Genomic DNA, 16,784 nt, shown 5'->3' with positions numbered 1-16,784 from the left:
TTGTGTTGAAGATTCCTGTACACAAGTGCTCTGCAATTTCAAACCTGTAAAAATATTTGCAAAAGATATCAATGGCTGAAGAACAATATTTCAGGAGAGGTTTTCGTCTGTGGTGAGAACATCAGAACAAAAGAAATAGGAGCAGGAGTTGGCCATCTGGCCCTTAGAGCCTGATCTGCCATTGAATAAGATCATGGCTGATCTGGCCATGGACTCATCTCCACCAACTGCCTTCTCCCCATAACCCTTAATTCCCCAACTATGCAAAAATCTATCCAATCTCGTCTTAAATATATTTACTGAGGAAGCCTCCACTCCCTCATTGGGCAGAGAAATCCACAGATCCACCACTCTCTGGAAAAAGCAGTTCCTCCTCATCTCCATCCCAATTTACCCGAATTTTGAGGCAATGTCTCATCTACCAGTGGAAACAAATTTTTTTGCCTTTATCTTCTCTATTCCTTCCATAATTTTACATGTTTCTGTATGATTTCCTCTGAATGTGAGCTCCGGCGTCACATTTTACCAATTTCAACACAAGTTGGGGGTACTCAACTTGAGATATACCCCAGGATACTGTGGGAAGTGAGGGAGGAAATTGCTGAGCCTCTGGAGATGATCTTTGCATATCAATAGGGAGAGGAAAAGTACCAGAGGGTTCGAAGACATTTTTCCCTTTTCAAAAAAGGGAGTAGAGATCAGCCAGAAAATTACAGACCAGTGGTTCTTACTGCAGTGGAGGGCAAGTTGTTGGAGAAGCTCCTGAGAGGCAGGATTTATGAGCATTTGTAGAAGCATAATCTGCTGTGGGATAGTCAGCATGGCTCTGTCTAGGGCAGATCGTGCCTTATGAACCTGATTGAATTCTTTGAGGATGTAACAAAACACACTGATGAATGTAGAGCATTGGATATAGTGTACATGGCTTTCAGTAAGACTTTTGATAAGATTCCTCATGTGAGGCTCATTCAGAAAGTAACGAGGCAAGGATCGAAGTTGACCTTGCTTTGTGGATCCAGAATTGGCTTGCCCACAAAGCCAACGGTGGCTGTAGATGGCTTGTATACTGCATGGAGGACGGTGACCAGTGGTGTTCTGCAGGGATGTGTTCTGAGACTCCTTCTCTTTGTGATGTTTATAAATGATCTTGATGAGGAAGGAGAAGGGTGCTGATGACACAAAAGTTGAGGGTGTTGTGAAGAGTCTGGACAGTTCTCCAGAGGTTACAGCAGGATGCAGATAGGATGCAGAACTGGCAGATGGAGTTCAACCCAGATAAGTGTGCTGTGGTTTATTTCGGTACATCAAATTTGAAGACAGAACACAATATTATGTTGGGACTATTGGCAATGTGGAGGATCAGCGAGATCTTGTGGTCCATTTCAATTTTACACTCAAAGCTGCAGTGCTGATTGACAATGTTGTTAAGAAGGCCTCCATCAACCATGGAACTGAGTTCAAGATCGGTGAGGTAATGTTACAGCTATATAAGACCTTCTTTAAACTCACTTAGAGTCTTGAGTTCAGTTACCTCATTACAGGAAGGATGTGGATACCATAGAAAGACTGCAGAGGAGATTTACAAGGATGTTGCATGGAATGGAGAACATGCCTTATGAGAATAGGTTGAGTGAACTTTGGAGCGACGGAGGATGAGAGGTGACCTGACAGATGTGTATAAGATGATGAAAAGCATTGATCGTGTGGATAGCCAGAGACTTTTTTCCTAGGGCTGAATTGGTGTAGTTTTAAGGTGTTGGAAGTAGGGTTAAAGGGGATGTCAGAGGTAGGTTTTTCACACAGAGAGTAGTAGGTGCATGGAATGCACTGCCAGCGATGATGGTAGAGGCAGACACCATAAGAGTCTTTTGAGAGACTGTTAGATATGTACATGGAGCTCAGAAAAACACAGTGCGATGCGGTTGGGAAATCCGAGGCAGTTTCTAGAATAGGTTTCTAGAATCTATATTCTAGATTTCTGTTTCTATATGCACTCATCTTCTAACAAGGCACATCAGACATTCTGACTGACCAGCAAATTCTGACTGTATTCCTGCCTGTGTGAGAATGTGCTATTTCTGACTTCAATCAACCGATGACTTGGCTCAATTTGTCTCTGTCCTTTGGTATTATTTCAAGTTCTGGTCGTGTTCCACAACACTACAAAGAGCACCTGTTTCTACATGCATGATCCTGGAGATTTACTAATTACTTGGATTGCCTCCCACCAGCTGATTGACAGTGAGAAACCCATCGATGGCAATGCCAATGAATATAAAGTGGAGGGCAGTGGTTATTCTCATTAGAGTGCAGCACTTTTGTGATGTGAAAGCCACAAGTCACTTGTCATCGAGGCAAAGGTGCTTTATATCGTTATTTACCCAGAGAGAAGTAAATCTGACAGAAGGTTTTATTTCCATACAGCACTAATTGACATTTTCACTGACTGGAAGCTAAATTCTTCAACCGAGATTAACTGGGAACTATATTTTTGTTCCGAGTTCATAATTCTCGGATTTACACAGCTGGAGCTCGGCAGTGTTTGGCAGGTACATCCGCTCGCCCTTCCTTTGACTGTACGGGACAACGCCGGTACGATCGCACATGGCTGCCACTTTACCCAGAAGCCCTCACGAGGAGAAACCTCCCTGTCCGCCATCGAAATACAGGAATGCGCATGTGCGGCAAAACTGGCGGCGGAGGCGCCGAGTCGAAAGCTCTCTTGGGCCCGGGTACGGATCGTGGGGCTGAGAGAGAGGGAAGGGACTAGGACTATCGTGGGTTGCAGCACCAGTGTGGCTGGAAATCACAGTAATTGTCCTTCGGTCGCGTTTCAGACGCCGGTGATTACTTTTTACCGCCCGGAGCTCGCTCTTACCTGCCACCGATTGCTGCGAGCCTCTCGTCTACACAGCGCATGCGCGATATCCAGCATTGGTCCCGACGTCCACGCATGCGCATTGGTTTAAACGGGAGACAATCTGCAGATGCGGAAATCCAAAGCAACTCACACAAAATACTGGAGGAACTCGAGGGGGCGGCAGCAACTATGGAGAGGAGTGAACAGTCGGCGTTTCAGACCGAGACCTTTCAAATCTCTTACTATCTCTTCTTTCAGTTAGTCCTGACGAAGGGTCTCGGCCCGATCCGTCGGCTGCACCTCTTCCGAAAGATGCTGCCTGGCCGGCTGCGTTCACCAGCAACTTTTATGTGTGTTGCCCGTCTTCAGAACTGGAAAGGAAGGGAGGGAGTCAGAATGTGGGGGGAGATGAGGTGGTAGGTGAAACCGGGAGAGGACAAGGAGTAAAGTCAAGAGCTGTGAAGTTGATTGGTGAAAGAGATAAAGGGCTGGAGAATAATAATAATAATAAATACTTTATTGATCCCGAGTGGGAAATTCTTTCGTTATAGCAGCAGTATTTAAAATCACACTTAGCAGCGTGCAGACTTTACTAAATATAAAGTAGAGAATGATAGTATACACAATAATACTGTACCAATATGCAATAATAATGTATGAAACAATATTGCAGTCTATTGGACTATGATTTGTCACAGAAAGATGTATTGAATTGACTTTATTCCACCATCATCCAGGTTGGAGTGAGCTCGCTGCAATAGGTAGATGACGGTGAAACACCCAGTTTCAGTTCGGCTACCTAAGTCTGGGGAAGACCACCTCTGGCCCCGCCAAACGTGTGAGATTGAGGTGTGAGCTCACCCGAGACCCCCTGTTTGGGTGGAGGCTGCGTGATTTGTTTCCCTGATACAAGTCAGTACCATGAAATAACAGACTGGACACCATACACAATTGAACGATTGAGCTTTACAATTCTCAATTTGACAATAGGGTTGGGACAGAAAAAAAGAGAAAGGGCCCAAGTCTAATGTGCACAAGTTGGAGATCACAGTTTCCCCTTCGCTGCTCCTCCTTCGATCACTCCGGGCTCTGTCGGACAGTATCCCATTCAAGGACGGGGCAGGTATAATCTCTCCTTCAGTCGCTCCACGTCGCCACAGAATCCTCTTACTTGGTGCCGGCTCCAGGGCGGGCTCTGGGTCAACCTGCACCTCTTGTCCCAGAGGCAGAAGGTGGTTCCAATGTGGAATCTTGACAGGCCCGTTCCCGTCCTCTGGTTTCACCCTGAAAACTGGTCCGTTTGGCATCTGACTCTCCACTACATCGGGCGTAGCCACCCAGTGTTCAGCCAACTTATGCTTCCCAGACAGCCCCAAATTCCTTGTGAGGACTCTGTCTCCCGGCAGGAGTTGGGAGAACCTAACGTTTTGATCATAGCTCCTCTTACTTCCTTGATTCTGCCAGTTCATAAGACTTTTATCAGCTCCCTTCTCATATCAGACACATACTTCAGATAAGTCTTCGATGGTCGGTCTTTCTCCTCAGTCCCAAAATAAAGGTCGCTGGGCGACATTGCCTCGCGCCTAAACATGAGATAATTTGGCGAGTACCCGGTAGCTTCTCTTCATCTGCAGTTGTAGCAGTGGAACAGATCTCCAATACGTTGACTCCAATTGTTCTTCTTGCTGATTTCCAAGTTTCCGAGCACGTCTGGTGAGGTCCTGTGAAACATCTCCGGCTGGGGATCACCCAGCGGGTGACAAGGCGTAGTCCACGACTCCTCGACCCCAAGCGGGCTCAGTACATCATGTATTCATGTATGAGCCTACTCTCGAAATCCTGTCCCTGATCACTATGTATCCACCTGGGGAGGTCATAATAAATTAAATAATTCTCCCAGAACAATTTGGCCACCGTGGACACCCTCTGATCGTTGGTAGGGAAAGCCTGCGCATGTCTGGTGTAGTGACCCGTGATGACTGAGACATTCGTCGAGTTGCTGGTATCGGGTTCTATTGACAGGAAATCCATACACACCAGGTCAAGAGGCCTCGCACATTTCTCTGACATTAAATGTACCTTTGAATTAAAATTGGGGGCCGTTTGGACAATCCTGCTTTTTCAGGCGGCTGGAGCGGTAGTACTCGGTGACGCGGTCTCCCAGTCTACGTCAGGTCTCACCAGTATACAAGAAGTCACAGCACAGTCATAGTCATAGTCACATTCATACTCATACTTTATTGATCCCGGGGGATACGATGAAATAGATACGATAGATGACCCCAACCGACTCACAGTTGAAGTGTCGCCTCACCTGGAAGGACTGTTTGGAGACCTGAATGGTCGTGACGGAGGAGGTGAAGCAGCAGATGTAGCACCTGTTCCACTTGCAAGGATAAGTGCCAGAATGGAGATCAGTCGGGAGGGGAGAATGGACAAGGGAGTCACGTGGGGATCAATCTCTGCGGAAAGTAAAACGTGTTGAGGGGGAGGGAAAGATGTGCTTGGTGCTGGGTTCCTGCCGGAGATGGCGGATGTTGCAGAGAATTATGTGCTGGACACAGACGATGGTCGGGTGGTCGGTGAGGACAAGAGGAATACTCTCTCTATATTCCTGGTGGGGTTGTAGGAGGATGGGGTGAGGGCAGATGTGTGCAAAATGGGAGAGATGCGGTTGAGGGCAGCGTTGACGGTGGAGGAAGGGAAGCCCCTCTCTTTGAGGAAGGAGGACATCGCCTTCGTTCTGTAATGAAAAGCAGCATCCTGAGAGCGGATGCGGCAGAGACAGGGGAATTGAGAGAAAGGGACGGCATTTTTATAAGTAACAACTTGTAAAAGAGATAGAGTCCAGTTCAGTAGGTTTGTAATAGACATCAATGCATAAACTGTCACCAGAGCTGGAGACAGTGAAATCGAAAAGGGGAAGGGAGTAATGGGCAAGGTGAATTTGAGGGCAGGGTGAAATAATTTACAGGCAACATTGAGGAAGTCAACTTGCTTCGTTTTGGTGCAGGAGGCAACACCAGTGCAGTCAGAATCAGGTTTATGATCACCGGCATGTGAATTGACATTTGTTAACTTAACAGAAGTAGTTCAATGCAATACACAATCTAGCAGAGTAGTAATAATAATAATAATAATGACAGTAACAATTATATGAAATAAACAGTAAGTAAATTACATATATTGAATAGATTAAAAAACACGTGCAAAAACCAAAATAATGTATATTTTTAAAAAATCCAGGGTAGTATCCAAAGATTCAATGTCCATTCTGGAATTGGTTTGGATCAGAGGGGAAGAAGCTGTTCCTGAATCGCTGTACTCCCCAATGCTGTACTCCTCCACCACCGCAACGTCTTCTCCCAGAATGTATACAGGACTCGTTGCTGTCCTCTTCCTCCTAAAATCAATCACCTTTTCCCTGGTTTTGGCCACATTCAGGGGCAGGTGATTCCTCCCTCACTATTCCACAAACCTGTCCACCAGTCCTCTGTGCTCCGACTCCTGCCCATTTCTGATACACCAAATACCAGAGTCATCAGGGAATTTCTGCAAGTGGCCAGACTCAGAATTGTACTGAAAGTCTGAGGTGTTCAGCGTGAACAGAAACGGGGACAGGACAGTCCCTTGTGGGACTCCAGCGTCACTCATCTCCACCTCAGGCAGAGAACCACCCAGCGGTACAAACTGGGGTATATCAGTCAGGAAACCAGTAATCCAGGAGATAGTGAATTTGTCCTACGCCCATCCTTCGCAGCGTCTTGCGCAGATGACGTGGCTGGATTGAATTGAAAGCACTGGAGAATTTTTTTTTAAAAATGTGATTCCCAGAATGCCACCACCATCATCCCGGTGGGAGTGAGCTCGCTGCAATAGGTAGATAACGGTGAAATACCCAGTTTCTGTTCGGCTACCTAAGTCTGGGGAAGACCATCTCTGGCCCCACAAACGTGTGAGATTGAGGTGTGAGCTCACCCGAGACCCCCTGTTTGGGTCGATCCTGCGTGATTTGTCAAGTCAAGTCAGTTCACTTTTTATTCTCATTTCAACCATAACTGCTGGAACAGGGCATAGTAAAAACGAGATGACATTTTCCAGGACCATGGTGCTACATGAAACAATACATAAATTACACAGATCTACGTAAGAAGAAACACAAAAACTACACCAGGCTACAGACCTCTCAAGGACTGCATTAAGTGCACAAAACAGTGCAGGCACTACAATAAATAATAATAAATAATAAACAGGACAGTGGGCACAGTAGAGGGCAGTAGGTTGGCGTCAGTCCAGGCTCTGGGTACTGAGGAGTCTGATGGCTTGGGGGAAGAAACAGTTACATAGTCTGGTCGTGAGAGCCCGAATACTGCGGTGCCTTTTTCCAGATGGCAGGAGGGAAAAGAGTTTATATGAGGGGTGCATGGGGTCCTTCATAATGCTGTTTGCTTTACGGATGCAGCGTGTGGTGTAAATGTCTCTAATGGTGGGAAGAGATCTTCTCAGCTGACATCGCTATCCGTTGCAGGGTCTTCCGACCAGAGATGGTGCAATTTCTGGACCAGGCAGTGATTCAGCTGCCCACGATGCTCTCAATACAACCTCTACAGAATGTGGCGAGGATGGATTTTTCTCAGCCTTCGCAGAGAGTAGAGACGGGGGTATTAGGAGTGTGGGTTTATCAGTTAGGTTCCAGAAGGGATGGGGTTTGTGATTGTACTGGCGAGGGTGCATGAGGGATTGTTTGTGATTGTACAGCAGAGAGTACATAGGGATATTGGAATGTAATTGCATAGGACAAAGTACAGAGGCGATTGGGGTGTTGTTGCATGGTAAACAGTGTAGAGCGCATTGAGTGCGTGATTATGCTGCAGAAGGTGCCGAGGAGAATTTGGTTGTCGTTGTATGGGTTAGGGTCCAGAGGATACTGAGGTTGTGATTGATAAGTTTGTGGTCTGAGGTAGAAGGAGTAAATTTTAGGAAACCAAGCACATTTGTGTTTAACATAGTCCCCTCCTACATGTACTCACATAGTCCTGCTGTCGTGCAGCACACGGGTCTCTTCTTTGCACGAGTGGTCCGCAGCAGGGCTGATGGACAGGTTCGTGGCCTAAGGTGCAGCTCTCCTTACATGCACCTGCAGTTCCACTCTATGAGTAAAAATGCAGAAAGGAAGTTAATAACGTCTTCTTCTACCATAGGCCACCATCTTATCAATCACCCCTTGTTTTGGAGAGAATGCAGAGAGGATTGCGGGTGTGACTACATTGGAGAGAGGGCAGAAGTGATTAGGAGAGTAATTTAATTGAAGAGCATGCTCAGGTTATTGGGATGTGATAATATTGGAGAGGGTATGGAAGAGATAGGGTGTTGTTGTAATGGAGTGGATGCAGCGGTGTTTGGGATGTGATTGTATTGCACAAAGCGCAAAAGGGGATTGAGCGTGAGATTACGTTGCAGAGGACGCCGAGGGGATTGTGGGTGTGATTGCACTGCAGACGATAACGAGGGCATTAATGAAGTGGTTCTATGGGAGAGGGTAGAATGGATGGGGATGTGATTGTACTGGAGAAGTTGGAGAAAGAATTGGAATGTGATTGTCCAGGACAAAGTGCAGAGGGTATCGTATCGGGAGTGTCAGTATTGTAGAGAGGTTGTTGAGGGGATTTTAGATGTGATTATATTGGAGGGTGCCGAAGGTATTGAGGTGTGTCTGTATTTCAAAGAATGCAAAGGTGATTGTCTGTGATTGTATTTGAGAGAGTGCAGAGGAGATTGTCTGTGATTGTATTTGAGATAGTGCAGAGGGGATTGTCTGTGATTGTATTTGAGAGAGTGCAGAGGGGATTGGCTGTGATTGTATTTGAAATAGTGCAGAGGGGATTGTCTGTGATTGTATTTGAGACGGTTCAGAAGGGATTGGCAGTGATTGTATTTGAGAGAGTGCAGAGGGGATTGAGTGTGATTGTATTTGAGATAGTGCAGAGGGGATTGTCTGTGATTGTATTTGAGACAGTTCAGAAGGGATTGGCAGTGATTGTATTTGAGAGAGTGCAGAGGGGATTGTCTGTGATTGTATTTCAGAGATTTCAGAGGGGACCGGTTGTGATTGTATTTGAGAGGGTGCAGAGGGGATTGAGTGTGATTGTATTTGAGAGAGTTCAGAGGGAATGTGGGATATGATTGTACTGGAGATAGTGCAGGGACGTTTGAGGATGAGTTTGCATTGAAAAGGTTGCAGAGGCGAACTGAGTGGATTAGTAATGGAGACGATGAGAGGGATTTGTGGATCTGGTTGTTCTGGCTATGGTACAGGGTTGATAAACTAGAGCGTGGGGTTATCCACATACTTGCAAAATATAAAGGCGAGGACTATGTTATAATCTGAGAGTTAATTCCAATATTGCCGTTGCAGAGTATCAATATCCTTCTGAGGTGTTTTGTCTCTGTTGTACCGAAAAGCTTAATATAAATCCTCCCGGAAGGGGGAGAGGATGGCAGCGCCACAGCAGCGCGCGCGGCCACTTCGGTGATGATGCCTGTTATCTGTCAAGTAGGGGACGGTGCACAATTCTGATTTGATGGAGGCAGACGTGAGCGTATGGAGGAACATCTGGAAAACTTCTGAAATGCCCGCTTCGCTGCCGCTGCTACTGTGTGGTAACTGGAATCTCCGGAGCTGAAGGCCCCGAAACCCTCGGCTTTGCGTGTTTCAGCAGCCGGGGTGAGGTCGAAGGCGTCGGCAGAGAATGGCGCTCGGGAGGCTGTATCGGAGGGTCTGGTCGGAAGCTCGGAGTTTTCGGACGGATGGACTCAGTGTCGGCTGTGGTCGGCTGTTTCCAAAGTATCGGCAAGTTGACGGTGCCTGGAGGTTTATGGCAGGGAGTTTCTCCCTTTTGTCTCCTGCTATCGGGGACTAGGGAGTCGATCGACTCGGGACTTTGAGACTTTTTTTTTACTGTGCCCATGGACTTTTTTCATCAAATTATGGTATTGCTTTGCACTGCGTAACTATATGTTATAATTATGTGGTTCTGTCAGTGTTAGTCTTGGTCTGTCCTGTTTTCTGTGAGATCAATCCAGGGAAACATTGTATCATTTCTTAATGCATGTATGCATTTCTAAATGACAATAAAAGAGGACTGAGTGTTCTCATAATCTAAAAAAAAAAAATCGTATCGGGTATACTCATTTACAAAGCACATTTCATGGTCGGTGTTGAACAGATCAGGTGGATGAACTCACCTGGAATAGCTGTGAGGACTGGGATGTTACCGCCGTGACAGAAACACAACTGAGCGAAGGGCAGGACCGAGAGATGACTATTCAGCGATATAGGTACTACAGTTGTGCCACTGGGATAGAGGTTCAGCCGAGCGAGTGAGGTGTAATATCAGCATTTAGAAATGACATTTTGGCGATAACGTCCTGTGAGGCCATATGGGCAGAACGTAGAAGCAGGGCACTCAAAGGTACTCTACTATATGCTCCAATAGTCAGCGGGAATGACTACTGGGAGACCATGCGGTGAATCGCTCCATGGAACTATATGAAATACTCCAGTTGTCCCCGTGAACGAAATGTTACCGTCCAGTTTATCGCAACTTCTCCGAATCTTAATCGTTTCGATTTGGGTGCCTCTCATTCTACAAAAGTTGCAAGCAGTAAAGTCCCTGCCAGGCCAGACTTTTTGCGTAACCCAGGCCACTTGTCTTGGCAACATCCTGTCAAAACTCTTTCCAGTTTAAACACGTGTCTCTCTCCTTCACACAAACAACCACAAACACAGACACACAAACACACACACATGCACAGTTCCGCAACACCCCCACCTCCACGCACACACACATACAGCACAAACTCCCAGCTTGTCCATATCTTGGCTGCTCCTAATTTCACGAAGCTGCCAGCCACTGGAACAACCCGCGCGGGAAAAGCACCTGGGAGATTCTGCGGTGAATGAGAGTAGCTGGAGGCAGAAATGGCTTGTGCTCAGGACGGGACTTTATTAATTAAATAAAGCACATAAGTGACCGGATATTTTACTGCGCTGATCACCTGCTCCCTGAATTTCGACTGCGTCACCGCGTAAATAAACGTGTTTGTGCAGCAGCTGAAATTCCTCAGCAAATAGCCGACCAGGTGAAAGATCCATTCAGAATCATTAAAATCGAATCCTCTTCCTGAGAGCTGATAATATATGACATTTACAACGTATGTCATCCACAGGAGGATGAAGCTGCCGGAGAGGGTGAAGAGTAAAACCACAGACCTCCTCCTGTTCTCCATCTCCGGGTCACTGCGGTTCCCCCCCTTGCTCTGTCCCTTCAGCCCCTTACGGACCCGACTGGCCACTAAAATGTGTCTGACTGTCAGAGCGTTCAACAGCAGAATTATGCCGAAAGGGAGGAATGGAGTTAAAACCGTATCTAGCCGATCGTATCCCACCCACCCTGGGTCAGTGAAGACACAGTCCCTGTATGCACAGAACCACGGTACATTGTCGATGATCTCTGTGGGTTCTAACGTGAAGTACCGTGGCACGTTTTTCAGACAGAACACTACGCCGGTTGTTGTCAGAACCACAGCCGCAGTTTTCCCGGTGCAATATTTTGTTTTCAGCTTCTGACAGCAAATGGCGGCAAACCGATCAAAGGTGAAAGTGACGGTGAACCAGACAGAACAGTCTGCGGCTGTGAACCTCAGGACTTCGATAACCGTGCAGACAGGGGTAATATTCAGAAAACTCCACATTAAGTAATACAGTTTGATTTGAAGAAAAATGACCTCGGTGACAATGGTCAGGAGATCGGCCGCTGCCATCGCCACCAAGTAGCGAGTGGTGCAGGTAGAGAGGCCGCACTTTCCCCGGGACAGGATCACAATCGCCGCTGAATTCACTGAAGAGAGAGAGAGAGAGAGAGAGACAGACAGATAGACAAAGAGAGAGAGAGAGAGAGAGAGAGAGAGAGAGAGAGAGAGAGAGAGAGAGAGAAGACATACGGCATTAGTGAACACGTTCTCCGGGAATTAACACAGGTTCGGGTTTCAGATAAATGTCGGTAGTGCTAGAGTCGCCGAACGGCTTCCGCTCTAAAATCACTGGTCACGCTGTAGTCTTCTTCAGTGTTAGGAATAGACGAATTGTGCCGAATCATCGGAGATTACTACATGAGCACCAACAATTGTTTCTAACCCAATTCCAGTCGCTGATGGGGCCGGTTTCATTGATTTAACAGTGACTGGCCAGGCCTCTGGAAAGTCAGCATCTGAGTTGGCCGAGAAGGGATACAGAGGGGAGCAAAGCTCACAAAATGCTGTCGGACCTCAGCGGGTCAGGCAGCGTTCATGAACTTTAACACACTCAGCTTTTCGAGCCGAAACCCTTCTTCAGGGTGAAGTGGTGACTCCGTTTACGACGAGTCTCATAGTGAATGTTGAGACATCTTAGTAACAAAAGGTATATTTAATGGATTAACTCTACAGCTCAGTTCAATTCGATGACACAGTTCAATCCATTGACCCTATTTCAGTTGATCGGACACAATTATTGACTCTGAGACCCTACAGGGAGACGTTAGTACAGAAGCAGGAGCAGGTTCACACCGATCAACAACTCAGAACTAGTGACACAATGTGAAACTCTGCCAGTAACACGCTCCCGGAGAGCTACGTATCCCTAGCACTGGTACAAATTTGGACAAGATGCTATTAAAATCCTCCCCATCAGGCCTTCCCAGAGCACCGCCTGTCCCAAACACTGATACAACTCTGGGCAAAGTCCCACTGAATTCCACCCCCCCCCCCCACCCCAGGCACATCGTCCCAAAGAGCTACCCGTTCCCGGTACAGGTAAACTCTGGAAAAGGGCAGATTAAAGGTCACGTGCTCACTCTGATCAATAACTCAGAAACAGTCAAACACACGATGTAAAACTCTCCCAGTCACACATTGCCGGAGGGTTGCACGCCGCAGCACTGGTACCACTCTATGCAACGCGTCGTTTCAGGCAAGAGCAACGTCGGAGTCGATCCCTTGAGTTACGGTCTTATGGTGTTAGAGCTGAGGTATAAATATAGCTTCATTTAACATTAATGTGAAAAATAAAGATGTTCAATTGACGGGATCGTTATCACTGAAGTATATTGGTCCAATGAGCATCAAGTTGGAAGCTGGTAAAATAATCTCACACATGTTCACAAGTTAACACACAGAATACAAAACATAAATTCTCTGGTCACTCACCGAGAACTCCAACGACGGCAATGAACACGTACAATGATCGTTGCACACTCAGGTACCTATCCAACATTGGAGACATTTTCTCTGTCTAGTTATTTGTCCCCTGTACTATAGGCGATCTCTCGGAATAAAATGTTGAGGCAGCACATGTCTGGGGTTTTTAATACCATTTAACGACTCCACAGGGACTGATTTCAACACAGTTAAGAATAAAGATTTTTAAATTATTTACAAACCGATTACAGTATGTCAAACAGGTCCCAGTGTGACAGCTTATGACTAATTTAGCGAATTATTTGTGAAATTACGGACAATGAATATTGTGATGTGACTGATGGCTGTAAATTATGAGTAGCATTCATCCAGCATAGAGGACATTGCTTCAATCACCATTTGACCCAGCTCTCCACTTCATCTTCTGTCGGTACAGCTTTCATCCATCGGTTTATGCGATCATCTGAGTGTTAAACGGTGCTCCAATCTTATGCTGCACCAATTGTGATCGCAGCTCATCTCATTACAACCTTATCTCTCACGTCTGATTACCAGCAACTATCATCAGCTTGTTCGTGTAAGACGTACCAAACTTGTCACTGGGTCAAAAATATGTCAACGTCCATTGAGATACACATATGGTCTCAGAAAATAAAATTCGCTGCCCTCTCTTTGTCTGTCAGCCACATAGAACAGGGAAAGGTAAAGCGCAGGAACAGAACCTCCAGCCCACAGTGTCCGAGCCAACCATGACACCACATTCAATGGAACCGACACAAGATGCGTCGTCCTGCATTCCTTGCAGTCCATGTGTCAACCCTCACAACAGTAATTAAGGTTCTCAGATTTCAGAAGATCTTAGACCATTTGTGATAGTTAACTTGTCCTACAAAGCTCTCTGTACCTTCAGAAGTGTCACATAAATTATATGTGCGTCCAATGCAAATATGCACTTCAAATAAACCAGTAGTCGGACACAACCGATTGAAGTAAAATATGTCGTTGTAGTTTAGGGGACCCTACTGAGAGGGTCTTCAACAAAATGCTTGTTTGTGGTTGTAAATAAGACCATAAGCTCAGAAGACCATCCCATAAAGCAGCAAAATTGGGACGCTTAGGCATATGAAATATCCTCTCCACATTCACTCTATCGAAGCCATCTACTATTCGATAAATTTCACTGAGGTACGCCTCATTCCTCTGAATTCCAGTGAATACAGGCCCAGAGCCAACATATGTTTATACTTTATAATTTATGTTTCTGATGTGACCAGCCATTCAATCCTGGTCTCATTTTCCTGAACCCACTTTCAATCCTTTCCAGTTTCACTATCTCCTCCCAAAGATAAAGGCCCAAACTGCTCACAATACTCCAAGTGAGGCCGCACATGTGCTTTATACATTTTCAGTATTTCACCCTTTCGTTTTATACTCTAGTCCTCCTGAAATGAATGCCAATATTGCATTTGCCTTCTCACCACAGACTCAACATTTAAATGAGTTATTATGCAATCCTGCACAAGGACTCTCAAGTCCCCTTGTTCCTCGTTTTTTGTTTTTTGTTTGTCTTCTCTCCATTCATAAACTAGACAACACTTTAATGTCCTCCACCGAAGTGCAAGACCGTTCACATTCCGGCACGGAGGTCCATCTGCCATTTATTTGCCAATTCAATGAACCTGTGTCCTTGGGTAGCCTCTACATTTCCGCAAAACTACCTGCCCCTCCACTTATCTTCATATCGTCGGCAAGCATTGCAACAAAACCATGAATTCCATCATTCAAGTTATGGACAAATAAAATAAAAATGATCAGTCGCAACACAGACCCTTGTGGAACTCCACTACTCACCGGAAGTCAACCAGAAAAGGCTCCCCTCATTCGCACTCTTTACCTCCTACAAATCAGTCACTGCTTTATCCATGCAAAGATATTTCCTGTAATACCACGAGTTCCTGGCTTTATGCGTGGCACCTTGAAAAAGGCATGCTATAATCTAAGAGCACTACCGCTTCTCCATTGTCTACCCTGCTTGCTATTTCTTCATGTGTGTGTGTGTGTGTGTGTGTGTGTGTGTGTGTGTAAGTCTTTATATGTAAGTGTGTGTGCGTCTGTGTGTGTGTGTCTTTGTGTGTGTGTGTGTGTGTGTGTGTGTGTGTGTGTGTAAGTCTTTATATGTAAGTGTGTGTGCGTCTGTGTGTGTGTGTCTTTGTGTGTGTGTGTGTGTGTGTGTGTGTGTGTAAGTCTTTATATGTATGTGTGTGTGTGTGCGTGTATGTGTGTGTGTGTGTGTGTGCGCGCGCGCGCGCGCGTGCCCGTCTGTTTTCTGTATGATTAGACATATGACAACACTCCTTGTAAAATATTAACATTTTGAATCATATTTCGAGTTTAGGCCACTCTTAATTCCTTATGGAAGATGACTGGAGTAATGCTTACTCTAACACCTGATCCCTCTATTTATGGTCAAAATCGTTGTTAAAATCTCTGCTCTCAGGAAGTACCACAACAGGAATTACAAACAAATGGTACTTACTAAGATAAAGGTAATGGGAAAAATTGTGGTGTTTAGTGTGGTAGTGCTGGCTGAAGAATAGGTGATATTTGGCGGGGGGAGGGGGAATATGATGGGTATGGCTTTGTTTTTAAGCAGTTCCCGGCATGTTCCAGCAATGGAACGGGAATTGCAGGTGTCCCAGGGAACTGCCAGACGGGTTAAAGATAAAACACATGCCAGGAATTTTGCAGGTCATAACACCCCCCATCAAAAAGTTTGTTCTGCGGCAACCTAAAGCTACCCCAATAATGCATGCAATATGTTGAATAGAAAACATAGAACGCCAGGTACACCTTCGTCCTCGGAAGAGCTTCTGCAAGCACATTGTTCCTTCCACAAATGTGGCAAAAAGGTGGATCACAACCCTGCAGGAATAAACTCCACCGCATTAACCGCTGATTCGTATTCCTGTTTCTGCAGAGAGAGACCAGAGGTTAATGAGTGCATACGCAATGAGTGGAGAATTGGAAGAAATATAGACATCAAATGATTCAGGGCAAGAATAAGGGCTAACGCCTCCCTCTCTTTTGCGTAGTAGTGTTTCATACAGACCTCAAGTTTCTTATAGAAATAGCACACAGGATGCTCCACCCCTATTAAATCAACTGAGAGGAGCACAAACATCCCTAGCATAAGCAACAAAGGACCGGCTGAAATCAGGAGTTGCTACAGAGGGAGCAAAACTCAACAATGCCTTCTCTATGATGCTGGCAACGACTTCCACCTCAGCCCCGATAAAGCAAATTTGACATGATGTGCAACTTTACCCAGGTAGGTAACTGTAGTCTGCTCAAATTCACACTTGGAGAGCATCAGTATTAATTCCGCACCGTTCACCAACTGAACACCTCTTCCAGCTGGGATTCATTCCAAAAGCCATGACTTTGTTCTGGCAAAAATCACCAGGATTCGGAAAAGCAGAAATCTCATGGCCGCTGTGTTAATGGCACTTGGGTTGCCTAGTCAATACAATCGTCTAGACGAGGACTATGACAGGAGTCAAGCTTAGTTTTTGCATTTACCTTACTTCCTTTCATGGGAGATGGCGCTTAATAGGGTTCACCCAGTGGCGCTTAATGTGGTTTACCCTGTGCAGATGTTACCCACAGCAATATTATGCTGAAGCACATT

At 45.9% G+C, this 16,784-nt stretch overlaps 1 protein-coding gene across 1 annotated transcript in view; it reads right to left on the bottom strand.

The window, feature by feature from the left end:
* The window catches only part of LOC140185000 (uncharacterized), a 435,439-nt gene extending 422,258 nt beyond the window's left edge, over positions 1 to 13,181 (bottom strand). The window contains 3 exon segments of the mRNA XM_072238230.1: positions 2,621 to 2,747; positions 2,879 to 2,981; positions 13,106 to 13,181. Of these exon segments, the coding sequence (XP_072094331.1) occupies positions 2,621 to 2,747; positions 2,879 to 2,981; positions 13,106 to 13,181 (306 nt within the window).
* Between the last annotated feature and the right edge of the window lie 3,603 nt (positions 13,182 to 16,784).

Source organism: Mobula birostris, chromosome 20, assembly GCF_030028105.1.
Source record: "Mobula birostris isolate sMobBir1 chromosome 20, sMobBir1.hap1, whole genome shotgun sequence".
Taxonomy (NCBI): domain Eukaryota; kingdom Metazoa; phylum Chordata; class Chondrichthyes; order Myliobatiformes; family Myliobatidae; genus Mobula; species Mobula birostris.
This window is presented reverse-complemented; position numbering and strand designations above follow the sequence as displayed.